Raw genomic sequence first — 21,709 nt, 5'->3', positions numbered from 1 at the left:
CATTTCTCCAGTTTATCCAGATCATTTGCAACCCCTCCCAGCCTGGTATAGTCCGCAAACTTTATAAATGTACCCTTTTGCCTTTATCTAAGCCATTGATGAAGATATTGAGCAGAACCAGATCCAGAACTGATCTCTGTGAGACCTCACTTGAAATGTCTTTCCAGCTTGACTGTGAACCACTGATAACTATTCTCTGGGAATGGTTTTCCAACCCTTTATGTACCCACCTTATAGTAGCTCCATCTAGGTTGCATTTCCCAAGTTTGTTTATGAGAAGGTCATGGGAGACGATATGAAAAGTCTTACTAAAGTCAAGATATACCATATGTACACTTCCCTCCTATCCACAAGGTTTGTTACTCTGTCAAGGAAAGCTATTAGGTTGCTTTGACATGATTTGTTCTTGACAAATCCATGCTGACTGCTACTTATCACCTTATCTTCTAGTTGTCTGCAAACTGATTGCTTAATTATTTGCTCTATTATCTTTCCTGGTACTGAAGTTAAGTTGACTGGTCTGTAATTCCCTAGATTGTCCTCATTCCCCCTTTTCTAGATTGGCATGGTATTTGCCTTTTTCCAGTCCTCTGGAATATCTCCTGTCTTCCATGACTTTTTGAAGATAATTTCTAAAGGCTCAAATATCTCTTCAGTCAGTTCCTTGAGTAGTCTATGATATATTTTATCAGGCCCTGTTGACTTAAAACATCTAACTTGTTTAAGTAATTTTTAATTTGTTCTTTCCCTATTTTAGCCCCTGATCATACCTCCATTTTCACTGGCATTCACTATGTTAGACATCCAACTGTTACTAAACTTTTTAATAAAAACTGAAACAAACAAACAAAAAAAATCATGTTGCACTTCTGCCATTTTTCATTATTGTTTCCTCCCCTTGTTCAGTAGAGGCCTACTCTGTCCTCTTGCTTCTAATGTATTTGTAGAATGTTTTCTTATTACCCTTTATGTCTTTAGCTAGTTCAACCTCGTTTTGTGCATTGGCTTTTCTAATTTTGTCCCTACATACTTGTATTATTTGTTTATAGTTATCCTTTGTTTGACCTAGTTTCCATATTTTGTAGGATTCTTTTTTGAGTTTCAGGTCATTGAAAATCTCCTGGTTAAGTCAGGGTGGTCTCTTGACATACTTCCTATCTTTCCTACACAGTGGGATAATTTACTCTTGTGCCCTTAATAAAGCCTCTTTGAAAAACTGCCAACTCTCAAACTCTTTTTCCCCTAAGACTTGCTTCCCAAGGGATAAGACGGTTACTCACCTTTGTAACTGTTGTTCTTCGAGATGTGTTGCTCATATCCATTCCAGTTAGGTGTACGCGCCGCGCGTGCACATTCGTCGGAAAACTTTTACCCTAGCAACTCAGTGGGCCGGCAGGTCGCCCCCTAGAGTGGCGCCACCATGGCGCTCCATATATACTCCTGCCGGCCCACCCGCTCCTCAGTTCCTTCTTGCCGGCTACTCCGACAGTGGGGAAGGAGGGCGGGTGCGGAATGGATATGAGCAACACATCTCGAAGAACAACAGTTACAAAGGTGAGTAACCGTCTTTTCTTCTTCGAGTGATTGCTCATATCCATTCCAGTTAGGTGAATCCCAAGCCTTACAAAGGCGGTGGGGTCGGAGTGAAAAGTGGCAGAATAAAACTGCTGAGCCAGAGGCTACAGCCTCTCTTGACTGCTGAACCAGGGCATACTGCGAAGCAAAGGTATGGACCGAGGACCAATGGAGCTTCGCGACAGATCTCGTGGGTAGAAACACGAGCCCGCAAGGCGGCAGATGAAGCCTGAGCCCTGGTAGAATGCACGGTGATGTGGCTTGGGGAAATATGAGCCAAATCATAACAAGTGGGGATGTCCGCCATCACCCCAGATGAGATCCTCTGAGAGGAAAACAAGCAAGCCCTCTCTTTGGCCCGCTACCGGGGCAGAGCTGGGGCACCTTAGGAAATGATTCTGTCAGCACAATATAATGCGAGCACTCCACAGATGTGCAAGGAGTGCAACGGTTATGCCCATTGCGTTGAGCTGTGGGTAACATGAAAGGCCAAAACACCTTAGGGAGGAAAGCCGGGTGCGGTCATAACTGCACCTTGTCTTTGCGGAACCTTCGTAAGAGCTCTGATCTCAGAGACTCGTCTGGCCAAGACTAGGTTGAGGTCCCAGGGCGGGGCTGGGCAGCGCACCCGAGGGTGCAAGCGCTCCAAGCCCTTGAGGGACCTCGAACCCATAGAGCGTGGGACACTGAACGTCCATCTTAGCCTGCTGGAAGGTAGGGATGGCTGCTGAGAGTATCCTCAGCGATGATACCGCCAGATCCTGCCGCTGAAGGCCAGAGGCAGGCCAAATAGAGGGATCGAGACCTCAGCAGGAGCAAGATCGAGCGTACTGCAGCTGTAAAGGAAACGCTTCCACCTGGCCCGGTACGTTGACCAGGTGGAAGGCTGCCTGTCACCCCGACTCAGGTACGCAGGAGCCACCGTGAGGCGAAGGGGCTGCAGGTCCGAGTGACGAAGCCTGTCATTGCCCTGAGTGATGGGGTCTGGGCTGACAGGCCGAGCAACGTGGTATGCCAGTGCTGCCTGGACCACTCTGGAGTGATCATGATGATGCGCACTCTGCCCCTGCGGAGTTTAAGCAGGACCTAACGAACCAGTGGGAACAGTGGGAAGGCATAATGCAGTTGGCCGTTCCACGGCATCAGGAATGCGTCCAAGATCGATTCCGAGGAGAGACCTTGGAAGGAGCAGAACACCTGGCATTTCCTGCTCTCGCGGTGAGCGAATAGGTCTGTGTGAGGAACCATCTCCACTTCCGGAAAGCGGGACGCCTCACATGGGGCAGAGTGATGACTCGTAAGACATGAAAGACCTGCTGAGTCAAAGAGTTAAGACGTTCCGAACGCCTGGGAGAAAGGACGTCGCCAGCTCCATCGAGTGGGCCATGCAAAAGACCCGGAAATGGATGGTCTCCTGACAAAAAAAGGGGGGAGGACTATGTCCCCCCTGAATGCTTATGAAGCACCTGGCCATTGTGTTGGCTGTAAACACCGAGATACAACGGCCTCGCAGCTGCCGCTGGAACCCCTGGCATGCCAGGCGGACTACTCTCATTTTTGGGGCATTAATGAGGAATGCCAGCTCCCTAGAAGACCGAAGGCCTTAAGCTCGGAGGTGACCATGAGCACTCGAGCAGAGAGATGATGCGTCCGCCGTCAGGGGCAGTGAGGGCTGGGGCGGATAAAACCGCATCCCTGTCCACACCAAGGAGGGAGTTAGTCACCACTCTAGGGAGCCTAAGGCGTTCGAGGGAACGGTGACTACCATGACCATTGGCTCCCTGTCCAAGCGGTACGCCGAGGTGGGCCGGACTTGGAGAGGACGGAGGCGGAGCTTGGTGTGTTTGGTTACAAACTTGCGGGCAACCATGGACCCAGGAGACTGAGACAAGAACGAGCTGAGGTCGTTGGGAAAGCCTTCAGACCTCAGATGATTGTTGCCATCGCCTAAAACCGCAGTTGTGATAAGCAGGCTCCGGCTAGGTAGGAGACCAAGATAGCCCCTAGGAAGCCCAACCTCTGCGTGGGAACCAGAGTGGATTGCTCTATAGTAATCATCAGGCCTTGACCTGTGAATAAGACCGTGACGATGCCCACGGGCTGAGTGGTTTGTGTCTCAGAGTCTCCTCGGATAAGCGAATCGTCCCAATACGGAAAAACGCATATCCGACATCAGCGACGGTAGGCGGCGACTATGGCCGTAAACCGGGAATATTCACTGCTGGCTATAAAGCGGAGGCATCTCCCGTGCGGAGGGAAGATGGCATTGCGAAAGTACGCGTCCTTCCTATCCAGGGCGGCATAGTAGCCCCCAGGAGGCAAGGATGGAATAATGGTTCCCAGGGATACCCTGCAGAACTTCAACCTTATCCCAAACCGGTTGAGTCCATGCAGAACCAGGGAGGTCTGAGACCCGTGTTCGAGTGGGGGACTAGGGCATAACGGGAGTAAAACCCCTAGCCCCTTTCATCCGCTGAAGGGGGACAGGGCTGGAGCAGTTTAAAGGTGATACCTATGCTCCATCGTGCGCAGGGCCCAGCGATCTAAAAGTAACTGGGGCCATGCCAGGAGAAAGCGGGATCGGGATCCCGTCCTGCGACTGGTACGCCGCCCTCCGGCGAACCTTGGAAGGTCCGTCTTTGGTCCCAGTAGTAATTGCGAGGGACCTTGACTTTGGCTTTTTAGGGGGCCTGACGTTTGTCTGCGACCACCTTGGCCTTGCCGTTTTCCAGAGTTCTGTCTCTGGCTAGGCACAGAGTATGGCGGCTGGGGCCATAAAGGCCTATGTTTGGTCGCTGGCGTATACATGCTAAGACGCATTAGGACCCTATTGCCCAGCAGGCTTCGCAGTCTGGGGCTGTCTCTGCCGCGAAGATGCCTTTACCAACAAGGGGTAAATTCTTTCCCCCGTCCCCCAAGACGGCAGCGAACTCCAGGTGGGAGGTTTGAGGGAGAAACTCCTTCACCCAGGTGCTATAATTATCACAGCTAAGCAAGGCTTGTTGCTTTGCTACCCAGAGCTGCAGGGCCCCTGCAGAGTACACCTTGCATTCGCCAAGGCTCTTTCTGCGCCGGGGCTGGCGCCCGCTGGCCATCATATCAGGATCGTGGTCCTGAGCATAAAATCTGCGCATATGGGATGACACGGATGCGCGTCCGGACGGCCATGGAGGTACTAAAAGAAGGCACAGGCCGAGTCTCTGACTCACTCGGACCTTGCCCAACTCGGCACCGGGGACCGGCATCGGGAGGCGTATCGGTACCTGGAACGAGATCCAGACCCGCAACCAGAACGGTGTCGGGAGGTCGACCGAGATCTCGAGGCTCGGAGAAGAGCTACAGGAGTCAAGGTACCTGCCCCGGTGCCAGATGTCGGAACGGTGCCGATAGCGGGTCGGCGAACGGGATACCGACCGGTGCAGCGAGTGTGACCAGTACCGAGGAAAAACAGCACCGGGACTGCCAGTGGTGTCCGGCGTGCCGACAGGACTTGGAGTGTCTGCGGGACCGTGATCATGAACGGTGCCGCTTTGCTATACTGACAGGGGACAGTCCCTTGAAGAGACTGTATTACCCGTACCGGCGGTGCCCGGGTCAGGCAGCACTGACTCTGTCATGGCACTGAGAGCCCTCGCCGTTGGTAACATCTCCGGCGTGCAGGGAACAGCAGGCTCAACCACAGTGCGTACTGGGGAGCTGTCAGGCACCGGATTCGACGGCCCTCGTGGGGCCGGGATCCACGGTACCGAGGTCGTCAGAGCTTCGGTAGGTGTCGGTGCCGGGCGAACCGAGTTAGATAAGCTGTCTGGCTGCGGTGCCGTCAGCACTGAAGCAGCGGGAGTAATACGCTCAACCACGGCGCGTGCCGGGGAGCCGTCGGGCACCGGATTCGATAGCCCTTGTGGGACTGGAATCGACGGTGCCGATGTTGTCGGTGCCTCAGAGGCTTCGGTTGGCATGGAAGCAGCCGGAGCAGGAGCTCAACCACGGCGCGTGCCGGGGAGCCGTCAGGCACCGGATTCTACGGCCCTTACGGGACCGGGATCGACGGTGCCGACGTCATCGGTGCCGCAGCAGGTGTCGGTGCCGGGCGCTCCGATTTAGACTAGCCCTCTGGCTGCGGTGCCGTTGGCACGGAAGCAGCCGGAGCCTTAGCTCGACCACGGCGCGTGCCGGGGAGCCGCCAGGCACCGGATCCTACGGCCCTTGCGGGACCGGGGATCGACGGTGCCGACGTCATCGGTGCCGCAGCAGGTGTCGGTGCCGGGCGATCCGACATAGACGAGCCCTCTGGCTGCGGTGCCGCTGGCACGGAAGCAGCAGGAGCAATACGCTCAACCACGGCGCGTGCCGGGGAGCCGTCAGGCACCGGATTCTACAGCCCTTGTGGGACCGGGATCGACGGTGACGACGTCATCGGTGCCGTAACAGGTGTCGGCGCCGGGCGATCCGACTTAGACGAGCTCTCTGGCTGCGGTGCCGCTGGCACGGAAGCAGCAGGAGCAATACGCTCAACCACGGCGCGTGCCGGGGAGCCGTCAGGCACCGGATTCTACGGCCCTTGTGGGACCGGGATCGACGGTGACGACGTCATCGGTGCCGTAGCAGGTGTCGGCGCCGGGCGATCCGACTTAGACGAGCTCTCTGGCTGCGGTGCCGCTGGCACGGAAGCAGCAGGAGCAATACGCTCAACCACGGCGCGTGCCGGGGAGCCGTCAGGCACCGGATTCTACGGCCCTTGTGGGACCGGGATCGACGGTGACGACGTCATCGTTGCCGTAGCAGGTGTCGGCGCCGGGCGATCCGACTTAGACGAGCTCTCTGGCTGCGGTGCCGCTGGCACGGAAGCAGCAGGAGCAGTAGCTCAACCACGGCGCGCGCCGGGGAGCCGTCAGGCACCGGATTCTACGGCCCTCGTGGGACCGGGATCGACGGTGCCGACGTCGTCGGTGCCGGGCGAGCCATCTTAGACGAGCTGTCTAGCTGTGGTGCAGCTGGCACAGAAGCAGCAGGAGCAGTAAGCTCTACCACGGCGCGAGCCGGGGAGCTGCCAGGCACCGGATTCCATGCTCCTGGGGGACTGGAATCGACGGAGCCGAAGTCATCGGTGCCTCTGCAGGTGACGGTGCCGGATACGCAACTTAGGCGAGCTCTCTGGCTGCGATGCAGGTGGCACGGAAGTAGCGGGAGCAGGGGGCTCAACCGCGGCGCGTGCCGGGGAGCCGCCAGGCACCAGCAGGAATCGTAGACTCTCTCGACCTCGGAAGAAGGGAGCGGTGCTGAGTCGACATCGGTGCCGGCGATCGGTCGGTGCCGAAAGGCCTTGGCGGCACCGGCGGGGTCCGGTGCCGAGGAGGCGCTTCTGCCCGCCGCTTGAACATCGCTCCGCGCCCAAGGTGGAGGGGTAAGTGAAAGTCCCGCACCTTTGTGTTCTCGGCTTGAAAGCCTTGCAAATGGGGCACTTATCTGTCAAGTGTGATTCCCTGAGGCACTTCAAACAGGAGTCATGTAGATCTCTCTTCGGCCGCGGCTTCTGGCAAGCCGGGCCCCTCTTAAAACCCGGTGAGCCATGCATGGCTCCGGCACTGGGCTCATGGAAGGGGCTACTTCCTGAACCCCGCTAACTAAACTAACCATGTTAGCAAAGGAAACACGTCTAACTATACAAATATATATATATAAAAGTGTTATAACTGCATAATTATATACGAGAAAACGAGTAGCTAGGGAAGTGGAGGTCAGCTAAGCCGCGCTCCACTGTTCCAACGACCGACACGGGCGGTAAGAAGGAACTGAGGAGCGGGTGGGCCGGCAGGAGTATATATGGAGCGCCATGGTGGCGCCACTCTAGGGGGCGACCTGCCGGCCCACTGAGTTGCTAGGGTAAAAGTTTTCCGACGAATGTGCACGCGCGGCGCGTACACCTAACTGGAATGGATATGAGCAATCACTCGAAGAAGAACTTACCTACCAACTCCCAGAGTTTGCTAAAGTCTGCCTTCTTGAAAGCCATTTTCTTTATTGCGCTGTTTTCCCTTCTTCTATCCTTAGAATCACAAACTCTATCATTTCGTGATCACTTTCACCCAAGATGCCTTCCACTTTCAAATTCTCAACCAGTTCCTCCCTATTTGTCAAAATAAAATCTAACTTCTCCTCTAGTGGTTTTCTCCACCTTCTGAAATAAAAAAATGTCTCCAATACATTCCAGGAATGTATTGGATAATCTGTGCCCTGCTGTGTTATTTTCGCAACAGATGTTTGGGTAGTTGAAGTCCCCCATCACCACCAAGTCCTAAGTAAGGGGTAGATAAAGGGCAGCATACTGTATGATTTTTAGCCAAGTCAATTGAATCAATATGCTGTGAATGTAGACACCCTTAAAGTGATTTAAATCTGGTTTGTATCAATTTATTTGTGGAGCAAAAGAAACCAATACAAACAAGTTTAAGATGATATAAGTGTGTTCACTCACAAGGGTCAATGGTTTAACTAAACCTGTTAATTTAAACCCAGCATAAGTTTGTGTGTAGACAGTCCTGTGGCTCAGAGAGCCACAACCTCCTTCCTGGTTATCCCACTGCTCCCAGGAGAGACCAAGCTCCACAAAATCTATATCCAATGTAGAAGTTCCTCCATGCTGGCTAGTGCAGGGTGGAAATGGAAGCGTCACTATACCCCCAACCCAACCACCTGAGCAAAAGAGGCTCAGTAGCCACTTTGCAAAGCCCACTTCTCCTCCCACGTTGCTGCCGATGCAGACAGCTGGCATAAGGGTGCGTGCACCCCTTTATGCCTCTGGGCCAGTGCACTGGACAGGCCAACATTTAACTCAAAGGAGTGGCACTGATGGTTTCTTAAGAGTCCAGTCAAAGAATAAGAGAGACATGAGGTAGGGCTGGTGTTTCAGTAGAACTATCAGAGGGGTAGCCATGTAAGTCTGGATCCGTAAAAGCAGCAAAGAGTCCTGTGGCACCTTATCGACTAACAGACGTATTGAAGCATGAGCTTTCGTGGGTGAATAGCCACTTAGTTGGATGCATTCGTCATGCATCCGATGAAGTGGCTATTTACCCACGAAAGCTCATGCTCCAATACGTCTGTTAGTCTATAAGGTGCCACAGGGCTCTTTGCTGCTTTTACAGTAAAACAACATTTTTCACGAAAAGTGTCCGCTTTCTGCAGAAATTTTCCTTTTTTCCTCAAAAGACTTTGGCTAAAAATGAGCATTGCTCTCCCATAACGCACCACAACAGGGACTCCACGTTGCACAGCTTCCCCTCACCAAAAATGGGAGACTCTGATGCATCATGGGAGCTGTAGTCCAGCTGGTGATCCTGGACTACAGGGGAGAATGGGGACAAAAAACAAGCTGCAACTCCCATTTTTGGCAAAAATCTGGTCGTTTTCAGCCAAAACTGCTGAAAACTCAAAATTTCCCACACAAAATTTCCATGAAAACCTCAAAAAAAATCTTTCATTTTCCCTGAAAATTTCCATGAGGGTTTAAATATTTGCACCAGCTCTACTGGGAGCTTTTGTATTAGAGGGAGAAAAAGGTAAGTGGGAAAAAAAGGGAAGGATTTTCAAGGTTGTAAAACCGAAACAGCGGTCCCTTCCCTCCACTCTACGAGGAGGAAAGGATCTGAAGTTTATCATGAAAATGCTGAAACCACCCGTGACCACAGATTGCATTATGTTTTTCTACACATAGCTTTGTACTTGCATTTCTGTTAAGTAAAAAGATATTTTGATTGTCAGGAACCATTTGGCAATGATTCCTCCTCCTTGTGGTGCATTCAGGGTGCTCCCCATATATCTTTATCTGCTCCAGCCACACAGTATATTTGGCAGTTAACAAGTGAAACTCTGCAACGGATTTTTCTAGCAGCAATGACTAGATCTGTTACAGACTGCCTGCTTGATTAGCCCTACAGGCAGAATATTGAAAAACTTAAGTCTTATCTACATAATGCTTTAGTCCACAGACGGAATGTAAATTTTAGTCTCTGTTAGCGTGTCCTGCACTAACTGACCCACGTAGACTCTACTGGCACACACTAAAAGTTCCCAGTACACGTTAATATAGAACTGTTTGAAACAGGACTGCATTAAATGCACACCAGTGAACTTCCAGCGTGAGCCAGCAAGGGCCACATGGGCCAGTTAATACATGACACACTAGTGCAAACTAAAATATAAAACTCTCTGGTGCAGACTAAACACCATGTAGACAAGTCCTCATACTGGCTTTGGCTCTGGAGGAGGGTATCTTGTTTACAAGACACATTCTACCCTCTGATGCATCTTACTATCCAGGATGGTCTCCATATTGTATACTTGAGAACAAAAGGGCATTTCAAATTCCTAAGAATACCTTCACTAAATGCTACAAAAGACAATAGAAATATATTTCGCTGAAATAAAGTACAGTATTCTTTTGTGTACCCAGCAAAAGTCAGCTCAGATGCACCATCTGGCTTGCAGTCAGGACTTATTTTTTTAATTAAACCCAATTTCATCCATCAGAATTAACCAAGACACAGTGAGCGCAAGGAGCTTTCCTGAGGTCACACAGCAATTTAATGACAAAGCCTGGATTAGAATTTCTCAACTGACAGTCATTATTACCTCTAATCCACACAGCCAGTCCTGGTCTTGCACAACAAACAACTGCTCAAATTTCTTTTAATCTCTAGAGACCCAGATTTGAAGAGGCAAAATATTACTTATGAAGACAGTTCATTATTTCAATAATTGCTCCAGAAATAGTCCCTTCTGATCAGCGGTATCATGAAAGAAAGTGGGTTAGTTTAGCCATAGCTAGGCTTTTCCAACTGCTTATATGACATTTTGTTTTACTCCCTCCAGCACAAGACATGTATGTAGACAAATATCATGAAAACACTGAATAGAGCATCTTTGACAAGCCCATTAATTATAAAATGCAGGTTCCTGAAACCTACTTATGGCCAAATATTTGAAAAAAGAGTGGCCTCCTTTTTGTGGGTGTAAACTGCACCCCCAAAATTTGCACCTACATTTTGCAAGTCCAGTTCAACTGCAAGAAGAAATAAGGTAATTCAGTGTGAAAGTGCTCAAATTTGGTATGCATGTTTACTCCCTCAGTTCATTTTTGAAGGCATGAAATTACAGGGAAGTATTCTAGTATTTGCACTTCTGACAACCTGATTTGCACCTGCAATTAAATAAAATGTGAAAATTTGTGCTCACAAAAAGTGAGGCTGTGCCTCTGTCCTTCAAAAGTTTACCCCACAGGAACATGACACAATTTGAAAATGAGAAAAAGGATTCCAACTTCTTTTTTTAGGTGGTGGGTTTTAGCTCCAACTCATAAACAACATGGATACATCCCCACCCAGTTTACAAGATATTAAACATGCACAATATAATTACCTCTGCAAGTTTCAGATGAAGAAGAGCATTTTCTGTTTCCAGCACAACTATTCTTTCTTCTTTAGCCTGAAAAAACAACAACTGGTTGGCTAGTTTCTGCATCCTCACCCTCAGCAATAAAACTGAAATAATAATTTCTGAATGTAGTCAGACCAATAATCTTTTCACAATCATACACTTATTATTCAGCATCACGACTACAACAGTGTAAGAAGTTGGTGTGATATAACATATTTTACCTTAATATACATTTTTATAGCCACTTAGGATAAATAATTCCCATTTATTAAATTGTCTAGTTACTGGTTCTCACCGTTTTTCAATATTGAGACTTTCCCATACTGGTACTCCCTTCCAACCTAGCTGGGTTAGCAGCTTGGGAAAGTGTGCGTGTTTACGACAGACACTATGACATCTGTTCGCAACTCTGCTGGGTGCGATGCCCCCTAGGTTGAAAATCTCTGAGCTATTGTTTCAGGCTGTCTGCAGATTCATGCAGCCATCACTGCATCAGTGAAAGCTCAGCTCTCCTTTTCAAGATAGTCTCCGCAATCACAAGGCTAGAAATATTTTTTAAAATAATGAAAAGGGTAAAAAAAGGAGGGTCACTGCAGCCCGCTCATGACCCCCAGATTGAGAACCCTTAGTCTAGTCTTAGTCATTTTAAGCAAAGTAAGCTGTCATGGGATAAGAGGGAAGGTTCTCTCATGGATTGGTAACTGGTTAAAAGATAGAAAACAAAGGGTAGGAATAAATAGTCAGTTTTCAGACTGGAGAGAGGTAAATAGTGGTGTCCCCCAGGGGTCTGTACTGGGCCCAGTCCTATTTACCATATTCATAAATGAACTGGAAAAAGGGATAAACAGTGAGGTGGCAAAATTTGCAGATGATACAAAACTACTCAAGATACTTAAGTCCCAGACAGACTGTGAAGAGCTAGAAAAGGATCTCTCAAAACTGGGTGACTGGGGTCCATGGTTTAACTAAACCTGCTTATTTAAACCCAGCACAAGTTTGTGTGTAGACAGTCCTGTGGTTCAGAGAGCCACAACCTCTCTCCTGGTTATCCTTCTGCTCCCAAGAGGAATCAAACGTCACCAAATCTATATCCGATGTAGAAGTTCCTCCGTGCTGGCTGGTGCAGGGTGGGAATGGAGGTGTCACTATACCCCCAACCCAACCACCTGAGGAAAAGAGGCTCAGTAGCCACTTTGCAAAGCCCACTTCACCTCCCACGTTGCTGCCGATGATGCAGATAGCTGGCACAAGGGTGCTTGCACCCCTTTCTGGGCCAGTGCGCTGGACAGGACAACATTTAGCTCAAAGGAGCAGCACTGATGGTTTCTTCAGAGTCCAAATTCATGGCCATGAAAAATGAGTCGTGGTCCATGAAATCTGGTCTCCCTGTCACAAAGTTACTGGGCGGATGCTCTGGAACTACTCTGTATGAAGACAGCCAGGACTCCATTGCGCCGCCTCCTCCTCCTTTGTCTCGCTTCCCGGGCAAAGAGTCACCTGGTTGCATCCTCTCTCCTGGAGGTTATGAAGGGCACCAGTCATAGCATATGTGCAGGCAGCTGGAGAAGCCTCACCTATCCCAGAGGTTTCAGCCAAAGTCACACAGCCCTATTCCCACCACCATGGTGTTGGTGAAGCACACAGGGAAAGTGAGGCACACACACAGTATTCATGCAAAACAGTAAAACTCACATAGGCTCACATACAACATAACAAGGGAAAATCTGCACTTTGTCACACTCCCACCATGAAATCTTTTTGTGTGTGTGTGTGTGCACTTTTACTCTATACTGTACTATACAGATTTCATGGGTGAGACCAGTGTTTCTCATTTGGGGGTCCTGACCCAAAAGGGAGTTGCAAGAAGGTCACAAGGTTATTTTAAGGGGGGTTGCAGTTATTGTCACCCTTGCTTCTGTGCTGCCTTCACAGCTGGGCAACCAGAGTGTGGCGGCTGTTGGCTGGATGCCCAGATCTGAAGGTGGTGCCTAGGGCTGCCAACTCCGACTGAGGCGATTCCAAGAGAATTTTTTTTCCTAACATGACATAATATCATTTTCTTTAAATATCCTATCAAAATCTCCTGGATTGCTTTCAACAGTCACCAGGAGATTGATGCTGATTCCAAGGGACTCCAGGCCAATCCTAAAGGATTGGAAACCCTAGTGATGCCCCATCAGCAGCAGCGGAGACCTAAGGGTGGCAATACCCTACCAGGCCAACCTTACTTCTGTGTTGCTACCGGCGGAGGCTCTGCCTTCAGACCGGGGCTCCCAGCCAGCAGCCACCACTCTCCAGCTGCCCAGCTCTGAAGGCAGCGCCGCCGCCAGCAGCAGTGCAGAAGTGAGGGGCGCACTACTGCAACCCCCCCATAACCCTGTGGACCCCCCCACAACTCCTCTTTGAGTCAGGACCCCGACAATTACAACACCCTGAAATTTCAGCTTTAAATCACTGAAATTGTGAAATTTCCGCTGTTTAAGAGCCTATGGCCGTGAAATGGCCCCAATGGAGGGTGCATTGCATAGGGCGCTTCCCGCCCCAGCACCCCAACCAGCTCTCTGGGGACCAGCCCAGGAGGCAGCGTCTGGGGCGGGGCCAGGGCGATGACATCACCGCCGTGACGCACTGAGGACGGCCAGCCCCCAACAGGGAAGGGGGCAGGGCCACCGGTTCCCTCCCGAGCGTTGGCCCCTGCCCGCACGCGGTTTGCACTCACGCGCAGCTTCTGCTCCAGCTGCCGGACCCGCTGCTGGGCCACGAGGCCCGGGCTGATCCCGCCATCCGGCCGCATCCTCTCTCCCGTCCTGCTGCCGCTCCCGCGCGGTCCCGCTGCGCGCACCCTACCCCTCACTACGCGCAAAGAATCACTTTGAATCGACCAATCAGACGCTGTTATAGGGCTTCATTTCGGTTGCTATGGGGACTGGGCTGTCCTTCCTCCCACTGCTCTAGGCCAAGATTCTGATTGGCTGGAGGAGGGCCAGGGAGCGTGTGACAATACCAGAGCGCTCACCGAGTGCTCATTGACGAGCGTTAGGGAGCGTCTGCCAAGGCCCTCGCTGGGGCAGCGGCGGAGAGCAGGGATAAGGACACTTGAGACATTCGGCCTCCGCTCAACCGAACCTGTTGCACGTAACTTGCTCTCTGCTCCGTCATGAGTGACGGCCGTAGCCTACCAATCCAACCGCGACAACGGGGGAGGGGGGGCGAGGCGGGGCGATGGCGCCTTCTCCGCAGACAGGGCAGCGTGTCCGCCGTCGCCTGAGTTCCGCAGCGCATGCGCCCTGGAGCGGTGGGCTGTGCGACAGGGGAGCCAGGCGGGACGGTAGCTTGAAGCGCGTGACCATCAGCTGCCGGGCCGCCCACGGGGGAGCAGGTGGCCCGCGCTGGAGGGGCACCGCGCGAGCCCCAGGGTGGTTCTGTGCGGCCGCAGGGGGGCCCCCGCTGCCTGCCTGGAGGGGAGGGTGGTTCAGGCTGTGGAAGAGTGACTGGGGCTCCTAGCCCAGCGCTACAATAATACACACAACCGCTGTGCTGTGGCCGGGAGAGGGTAGTGCCAGGGTGCTGTGAAAAATCAGTACAGCTCCCTCCACCCTGCACTGGGAGTTTTCACTTTTTGGAGCTTGTCCCACACAAAGAGCATATTTGTAGTAGGAAATCACTGATAGAACTATGGATCTGGGGTGTCGTATGCTATGGAGATAAAGGCACAGTTCATTTGAAGCTAGCATTGTGTGCCAGTTTATCAAATCCAAAAGAGGTGTCTGAGGTAAGACAAGTTAATTTGACATAACTCATCTGGCAAGAGAAACCAGAGTCACAGCTAATGTACATTTTATGTTCAATTAAAGACCAATACGGATTAAAGTGTTCATAAAAGAGCTCACTGATACCTTGTTGGTGATGGTGGTGGAATACTCCAGACTTGTCATCCTGGGAGACTTCAACATTTGTGTTGACAAACCCATAGGTACAAAACTCCAAGCTCATAAGGAAACTAGCCGAAGGCCAACTTTAGGCTCATCTTAATGGAGCTAATATCCTAGACCTGGCACCATCCGGATTCACACCAAAACATGGAACTGAAACCACTTTAGTGGCACTGATGGATGATCTCTTCCTATCAGTGGATAGAAGGCAGACATCCATTGTCATTCTTCTGTACCTCTCTGTAGTATTTAACACTGTTGACCATACAATACTATTGTCTCATCTGAGGGAGGTAGCAGGGTAATGTGCTGAAATGGTCTGAATCCTTCCTGGAGGGACACACCCAATAAGTAGTGATGAGAAACTGCACCTCTGCACTAAACTTCTCACTTGTAGAGTTCCACAAGGATCAATTATCTCTCTAGTTCCATTCAACATCTACATGCAGCCACTGAGTGAATTGGTCAGATGGCATGGACTCAAGTGGTAGCAGCTCTACCTATTCTTCACTATATATGACCACACCACTCAGTTGAACAGCAGCTGGGTGACGCTGATCCTGAGCAAGACAGAGGTGATGCAGCTGGGCAGAGGAAAGCATTTTGAAAAGTTTAAGTCCAGTCCATGGTATGGGAGTGCTGCCTTGATTCCTCACTGATGCTAAGCTCTCACATAGCTGCATCCATGAGTAATGCTTTCTACCTTCTCCATTTGGGAATGAGAGTCCATCTCTTCCTCATGAATGATGACCTAGCCTCAGTTATTCACATTTTTCTCACTTTCATCAGGACTACACCACTGCGATATACCTGGGCATGAAGCCCTCAGCCCTTAGGATACTCCAACTAGTACAGACCACTGCAGCTTGTCTCCTAAGCAACACAGGCTACCGTGAACACATCTGATCTGTGCTTTGCTTGTTACATGGGCTTAAAGAACATAAAAGTCAAGTTCAAGGTCTCAATCATTCCCTTCAAGTTGCTCACTGGCCTGAACCCAGGATACCTAGAAGAGTAGAAGAAACAATACAGAATAGAATTAATAATTCTCCAAATTCTGATAGTACTCCATGAGGAAAGCTTTTCCTCATTCTCTTCCATGAGGGATTAATTTAGTTTTGCCAGATACTTTTGGCTGTTCACATGGCTTTGGCACCTGCTCCTCTAATTATGTTATCTAGTGCAGTCCACGTAACTGTTTGCTCTTTCGTGGAATACTAAACTGCCTTATGAGAAATCTATTAGGAAACTCTTCATCCAAGGAATTTCTTTTTGCGGATCCAAAAACTCGGCTGAGTACTTTATGTAGTTACTTCATATGAAATCTTTATGATGGGGAATATAAATGTGGCAGCTATATAGGAGCAGGAAATAAGCAATATTTACATGTATGCACTATGATTTTTCTGGCAAACCAAAGCCAGGATCATAATTATAGACACAGTTGAATTCTTGTGAGGCAGTCCAACTCTGACAGACTAAATCAAACCTCTCTGCAGAGTTCAGTGAACAATAGTATGCCAAGATACCATCGTTTCCCTACACATCACTTAAATATTGAGCACCATAAAAAGCCAATTTCAGAGTTGGAAGTTCCTCAGGTGTGTATCCTGGCAGCAAGTTTTGTATTGGTAGGAAGATGAAAACTGACAAATGTGGTTCAAAAAAGATTTCCAGACTGCTGTGTTACTGACAACTTTCAAAAGATGTTGGCACTAAAAGAGGCAGACAAGTTTGTGTGTGAAAGGGAACATGCTACTGCAATTTACTGGCTTTTGAGAAGATGACAGGCTTCACAGAGGCTGGGATAATGTGCATTTGTGTGTGCCATTTTGAATGGGCAAAAGTTCATTGCATACCTTCTGGGCCAGTTTCCCCTGTCAGAGTAAACAAACAGAATGTATTAACATGGCATTTTAAAGATTTGGGCATTGGCTTATTAAAAGGCAGTATCTTGAGTGGCTGATATTTACCACTTATATTCAAAGGTCCAGCTGCAGGACTCTTCTTTCCATTTAAACTGCAGTTGTTCGCAGTACCGGGCCAGACTCACCCTTTTGTTTCCTACTGCAGGAGTCTATTATAAAATCCTCAGAACATCACCTTCCACACTGAGTAATGAAAAAAGACTTAACCAGTATTAATATTTTTAAGCAAATAGTATTGTAGTTTTGAACTCCTTTACAGCTGCCACGTTTACATACAATGCTGATGGCCCTGGAAGCTAAGGTCTTGTTTCTTCCTGTAACACTTATCTAACATGTAGCCACAATCCAATGAGATATGATACTATCTTGCAAAAGTAACTCAGCTCTGAACCAGCGCAGCACCACACGTCCAAGCCCCTGGAATCTCGGAAACTGGAACATCAACACCTTCAAAGGACCTTGAATCCTATTACCCACACCTTCCTCAAACCTCACCACCACCGCAGCTGAAAATCAAAGGGCCCAGAGCCCTTTGATTCCCCACCGCGGGCCGCACAGTGAGCCTCTGCAAGCCGTATGTTGTGCAGGCCTGACAATCACTTGATGTCCTTATTTATTTATAAGATATATTCTTATTCAAAAAAGAAATTCTTTCAGGGAAGTTCTACAGACTATGGTATGCAGGTGGTCAGACTAGATCAGGGGTTCTCAAACTTGGGGTTGGGACCCCTCGGGGTTGCAAGGTTATTACATGTGGGGCGTGAGCTGTCTGCCTCTACCCCAAACCTCGCTTTGCCTCCAGCATTCATAATGGTGTTAAATATATAAACAAGTGTTTTTAATTTATAAAAGAGGTCACACTCAGAGGCTTGCTATGTGAAAGGGGTCACCAGTACAATAGTTTGAGAACCACTGGACTAGATATCACAATGGTCCCCCTTTTGGGCTTAGAATCTATGAATCTATTGTTTCTTTGGCTCCAAGCCCCACACACTGACCGAGATCACCACCATGGTTCACTGATGAACCACAGCAGGTGAATCACCGCAATCAGAAAGTTAGAATGCCAGTGGCACAAAACACATTCTGAATCCCACTGCCAACAGCACAAACAATCCTTCTGGCAATGGCAGGAAAGGAGACAATACAAGCCTTCAACTCGTCCACAATCAGTGCAGCAGAATCTCAGCCAGCAGAGCTATTCTGCATAGTGGGAGAATAAATCCAGACTGCATAGTCCAGACAGACCCAAGCATCAACTACTTTGAAAAGTTTTTGGCATAATTCACTGATAGATAACAGAATACCTATGGGACTAACTAGGAAAAAAAGTCCTGGCTGACCAAGTTTTATCATCAACCTACCATCCCCGAGTGAGTTTGGCCACATCACACATGCCAAAACTCTAAAAGCCCTGAAAAATATTAGAGGCACAACCTGTGAAATGGATCTAAGCCCTCTTGGCTGGTAAAAGGCAGTGCAGAATGGAAATGGTCAATGCCTCCTTTAGAGAAGCACAATTACCAAACTCCTTAAAAATGCATTAGTTCACTCAAACCCCATGAAGTCAATTTAATTACAAAGATCTCTCTAACCACCATTCTGTCTTCAGTTTCTTTTTCCTGGGCAAAATAACTGAGAAAGTAGAAACCACCAGCCTCCAACACTATGTGACATCAGCCAACATCCTGGATACCTCCCAGTTGGGTTTCAGACTAGGGCACAGCACAGAGACTGTTCTAGATGCACTAAAAGACAATGTCCTCATGGCCATGGTCTCAAGCAAGGTCTCCATGCTCATGCTACTGGACCTCTCTGTAGCCTTTGTTACAATGGACTACAAGGTACTGTACTAACCTGCCTATATGACATAGCAGAAGTAGATGGCTACAGTGCTCTAATTGTTCCTCTCCAGCAGAACTCAGAGTAGTGATGGGTAATTTAATTGCTCCACCTCTCCAAAGGCCCTCATCTGCAGTGTCCCACAGGGATCCATACTATTCTCTCCTCTTCAATATCTACATGCGATTACTTGGGGGCGGGGGGGAGTCATGGACTTAGCAGCTAGTGATATTCTGATAATTGTTTCATTCTCATTTGATGCAACCACTGCCACTTTTAAAATGTCAGAAAACCTACAGGATACCTAACCTACCTAAACTCTTGGATGAAGAAGGAGAGTTTTCTTACCTAATAGTAACTTGAGTTCTTCAAGTGTTTTGTCCCTATGAGTGCTCCAACATAGGATGCATGCATGCCTGTGTGCTCTCAACTGGAGAATGCAAGGCTGTGTATGTGGATCTGTGCCTGCACACAGCAGCACTGTGGGGCCTCCAAATTAGGCAATATTGGGAGGCATGGACCTGCTGCCACTCAGTTCCTTCTCGACCGCAAAAGCAGAGTCTCCACGGCCGAGGGAAGGGAGGGTGGGAGTTGGAGCACCCAAATGGACAAAACATCTAGAAGCACTCAAGTTACCATATGGCAAGTGACATCTCTGTCTTTGAGTATATGTCCTATGGATGCTCCACCATAGGACACTCCTAAGCAGTAACTCAATGAGGAGTTGGGTGCCGAGGAGGCAAGTCCAAGACAGTTTAGAGGACTGTGTCACCAAAGGTGGTAGTATCCCTGGAAGCAGGTAAGATGGCATAAGGCTTGGCAAAGGTCTGAATAAAAGACAAAGTTACAGTCCTACATATTTCTGTTATGGGAACATCCTTCAGTAGAGCTATATGAGTGGACTGGTGGGCCACATGCCAAAGGTTGCCGATCCCTGGTCTAGAACTTTCTCAGGTATTGTGAAAGAAATTGGAGAGACTGTCACTGTTTGGGGTGTACACAGACCTTAGTCACATCTTAGTCAAGTAGTTAATACATTGAATACCGAATTTTGATCTGTGAACCACTGAGATAACTATTCTCCTCTGGGACAATTCAGATCTTAAAGCCCAAGATAAAGTATGTGAGACCTGGGAACACAGCATCCTCTGTCGAGAGGATCTCGCTGTGGAACAGTCTTCTAGAGATCAGGCCAATCCAGTCTTGCTCTCTTTAGGAAATGGTGTCCGGCCTTCCTCCATGAGAGAGCCTTCCTATCATAAGGGACACTCAGTTCAAACACTCCTTTCATTCCTAAACCCCTTCCAACCCTTGCCCCCCCAAGCAAACAAACCCAAACCTACCTCAAGCAGAGTTTTGACCACTAAAAGGAAGACATGCCAGAGACTTCATGAAGTCCATTAGGGACTTTGCTGTTGCTATCCATTTTACGTGGAAAGCATTCAGATACTTCACTGATGGGTGGCAGTCTAAAATCCTACAATAATGGAAGTACTTAGGATCAGATGCATAAGCTACTAATGCTCTTCACATTAACCCTGACACAAGGAGCATTGGATTAATCAGCTCCCCATCCAGCATTATAACATGAGAGTGTATATATTATGGCCTTCCAGCATGCAGTAACTAGAAACAAAAAGGATGGTAATGACCACTGACAATCTGCCAAACAGTGACCCTGTCTCTGCCCCCTGCAGCACCAAACATATGAGACTGTCACCACTGGATGTCATTGGATTATTTTTGTACTGCGTACAAGATAGTAAATTGGCTGAGTGCACTTGATAGTAATCAGAGACTGCGGTTTTGTACACACAATCATTGAAGCTTTACAAAACATCTGACCATTTGATCTCATTACTGTTTCCTAGTAAAATGATGTTCAATAAATAAACTTCAGGGACATGGATCCATGTTTCAGTTTGTTTAAATGACTCTCACTGTTTCAAACAGACATACTTTTATTTTCAACCAGGAGGTTGAACAGAATGGCCAATAAATGCCTGAACAAATCCTTCACAAGTTTTGACAGTACCTTTTAGCCTCTAAATGACCCAGCGCTCACACACTTGCCAGTGCAACTCTCTAGAGCAGATAGTAGAGTTTTTTTCTCTAAGCTGAGAGAAAACTGGGTTACTTACTGGTACCTGGAGTTCTCCATGCAATCACATTCACTCATGCACAGTACTCAGCCAGAGAGCCATTAAAATTTAAAATACAAAATGCAGATTATGGGGATTCATAAATGCACTGAATAGCACATTTTCCATCATACCTGATAGTAGACCACTCTTCAGTAGCTGCTTACCTGCTTGATGTGAGAAAAGCTATTGACATGAAACTTTGCCTTGCATTTCTTTACCTCTTTTCTTCTTGTTCGTTATACATGGTCCCTTAAATGTGTATCTTGAAGTCACATGAAAAAAAAAAGTTTCCTTGTAAGGCAGTATCACATTTAAGTGAACACAGTTGTAATCTGTTGTGATCGCTAGAGTTTCAAGGTTGCCCTAACCCCAGTAGTGTAAGACCATGTTTTTTGTTTGTTTGTTTGTTTTTTTAACTAGAAGCCGGATCCACCCAGAAAATGTGAAATTCTGGTCTGAGCCTGGACAGCCTGCAGTACTAACACTTAGCCTGAAATATAGCAGTACCTTCAAAACACTGTGCAAATGTTAATTAAGATGTTCATAACAGATTAGCACTCCCTGTGCCATAAGTGCCTGGATCCTGATCTTTTGCCAAGCTATTTGTGTTGATCCCTTGAGCTGTATTGGATAAATGTAAAATGCGTTCTCCTTCTGGTCCTGTAAAACCCGTCTTCTAACATTGTTTGAGACCTATCCAGTAAGAGGATTTTTTTCCCTAACTATGATCATAACTTCATACTGGAATAACCAGTTGTCATGCTGCAGCCATAGCATGGGAATTGTGGGCTGTGGATTAATTTAAAACTAGAGAGGGGGAGATCAGAAATAAGTCAAGAATCCATTTTTGGGT

The 21,709-nt window shown here is 48.5% G+C and overlaps 1 protein-coding gene across 8 annotated transcripts in view; it reads right to left on the bottom strand.

The window, feature by feature from the left end:
* KIF25 (kinesin family member 25) overlaps positions 1–21,326 on the bottom strand; it is a 92,275-nt gene extending 70,949 nt beyond the window's left edge. For 2 of the 8 annotated variants that reach the window (XM_030556787.1, XM_030556790.1), the window contains exons 1-2: positions 21,021–21,326; positions 10,993–11,058 (exon numbers count right to left, since the gene is read on the bottom strand). Coding sequence is in view for 4 of the 8 variants with exons in the window: in XM_030556783.1 (XP_030412643.1) it covers positions 10,993–11,058; positions 14,907–14,981 (141 nt within the window). In the remaining 4 variants the exon portion in view is untranslated. Of the gene's footprint in view, positions 1–10,992; positions 11,059–13,729; positions 14,321–14,906; positions 15,949–21,020 lie in introns of those variants that run through there. The other 6 variants (XM_030556783.1, XM_030556784.1, XM_030556786.1 and 3 more) reach the window with 6 other exon arrangements.
* Positions 21,327–21,709: the final 383 nt, after the last annotated feature.

This window comes from Gopherus evgoodei, chromosome 3 (genome assembly GCF_007399415.2).
Source record: "Gopherus evgoodei ecotype Sinaloan lineage chromosome 3, rGopEvg1_v1.p, whole genome shotgun sequence".
Lineage (NCBI taxonomy): Eukaryota > Metazoa > Chordata > Testudines > Testudinidae > Gopherus > Gopherus evgoodei.
This window is presented reverse-complemented; position numbering and strand designations above follow the sequence as displayed.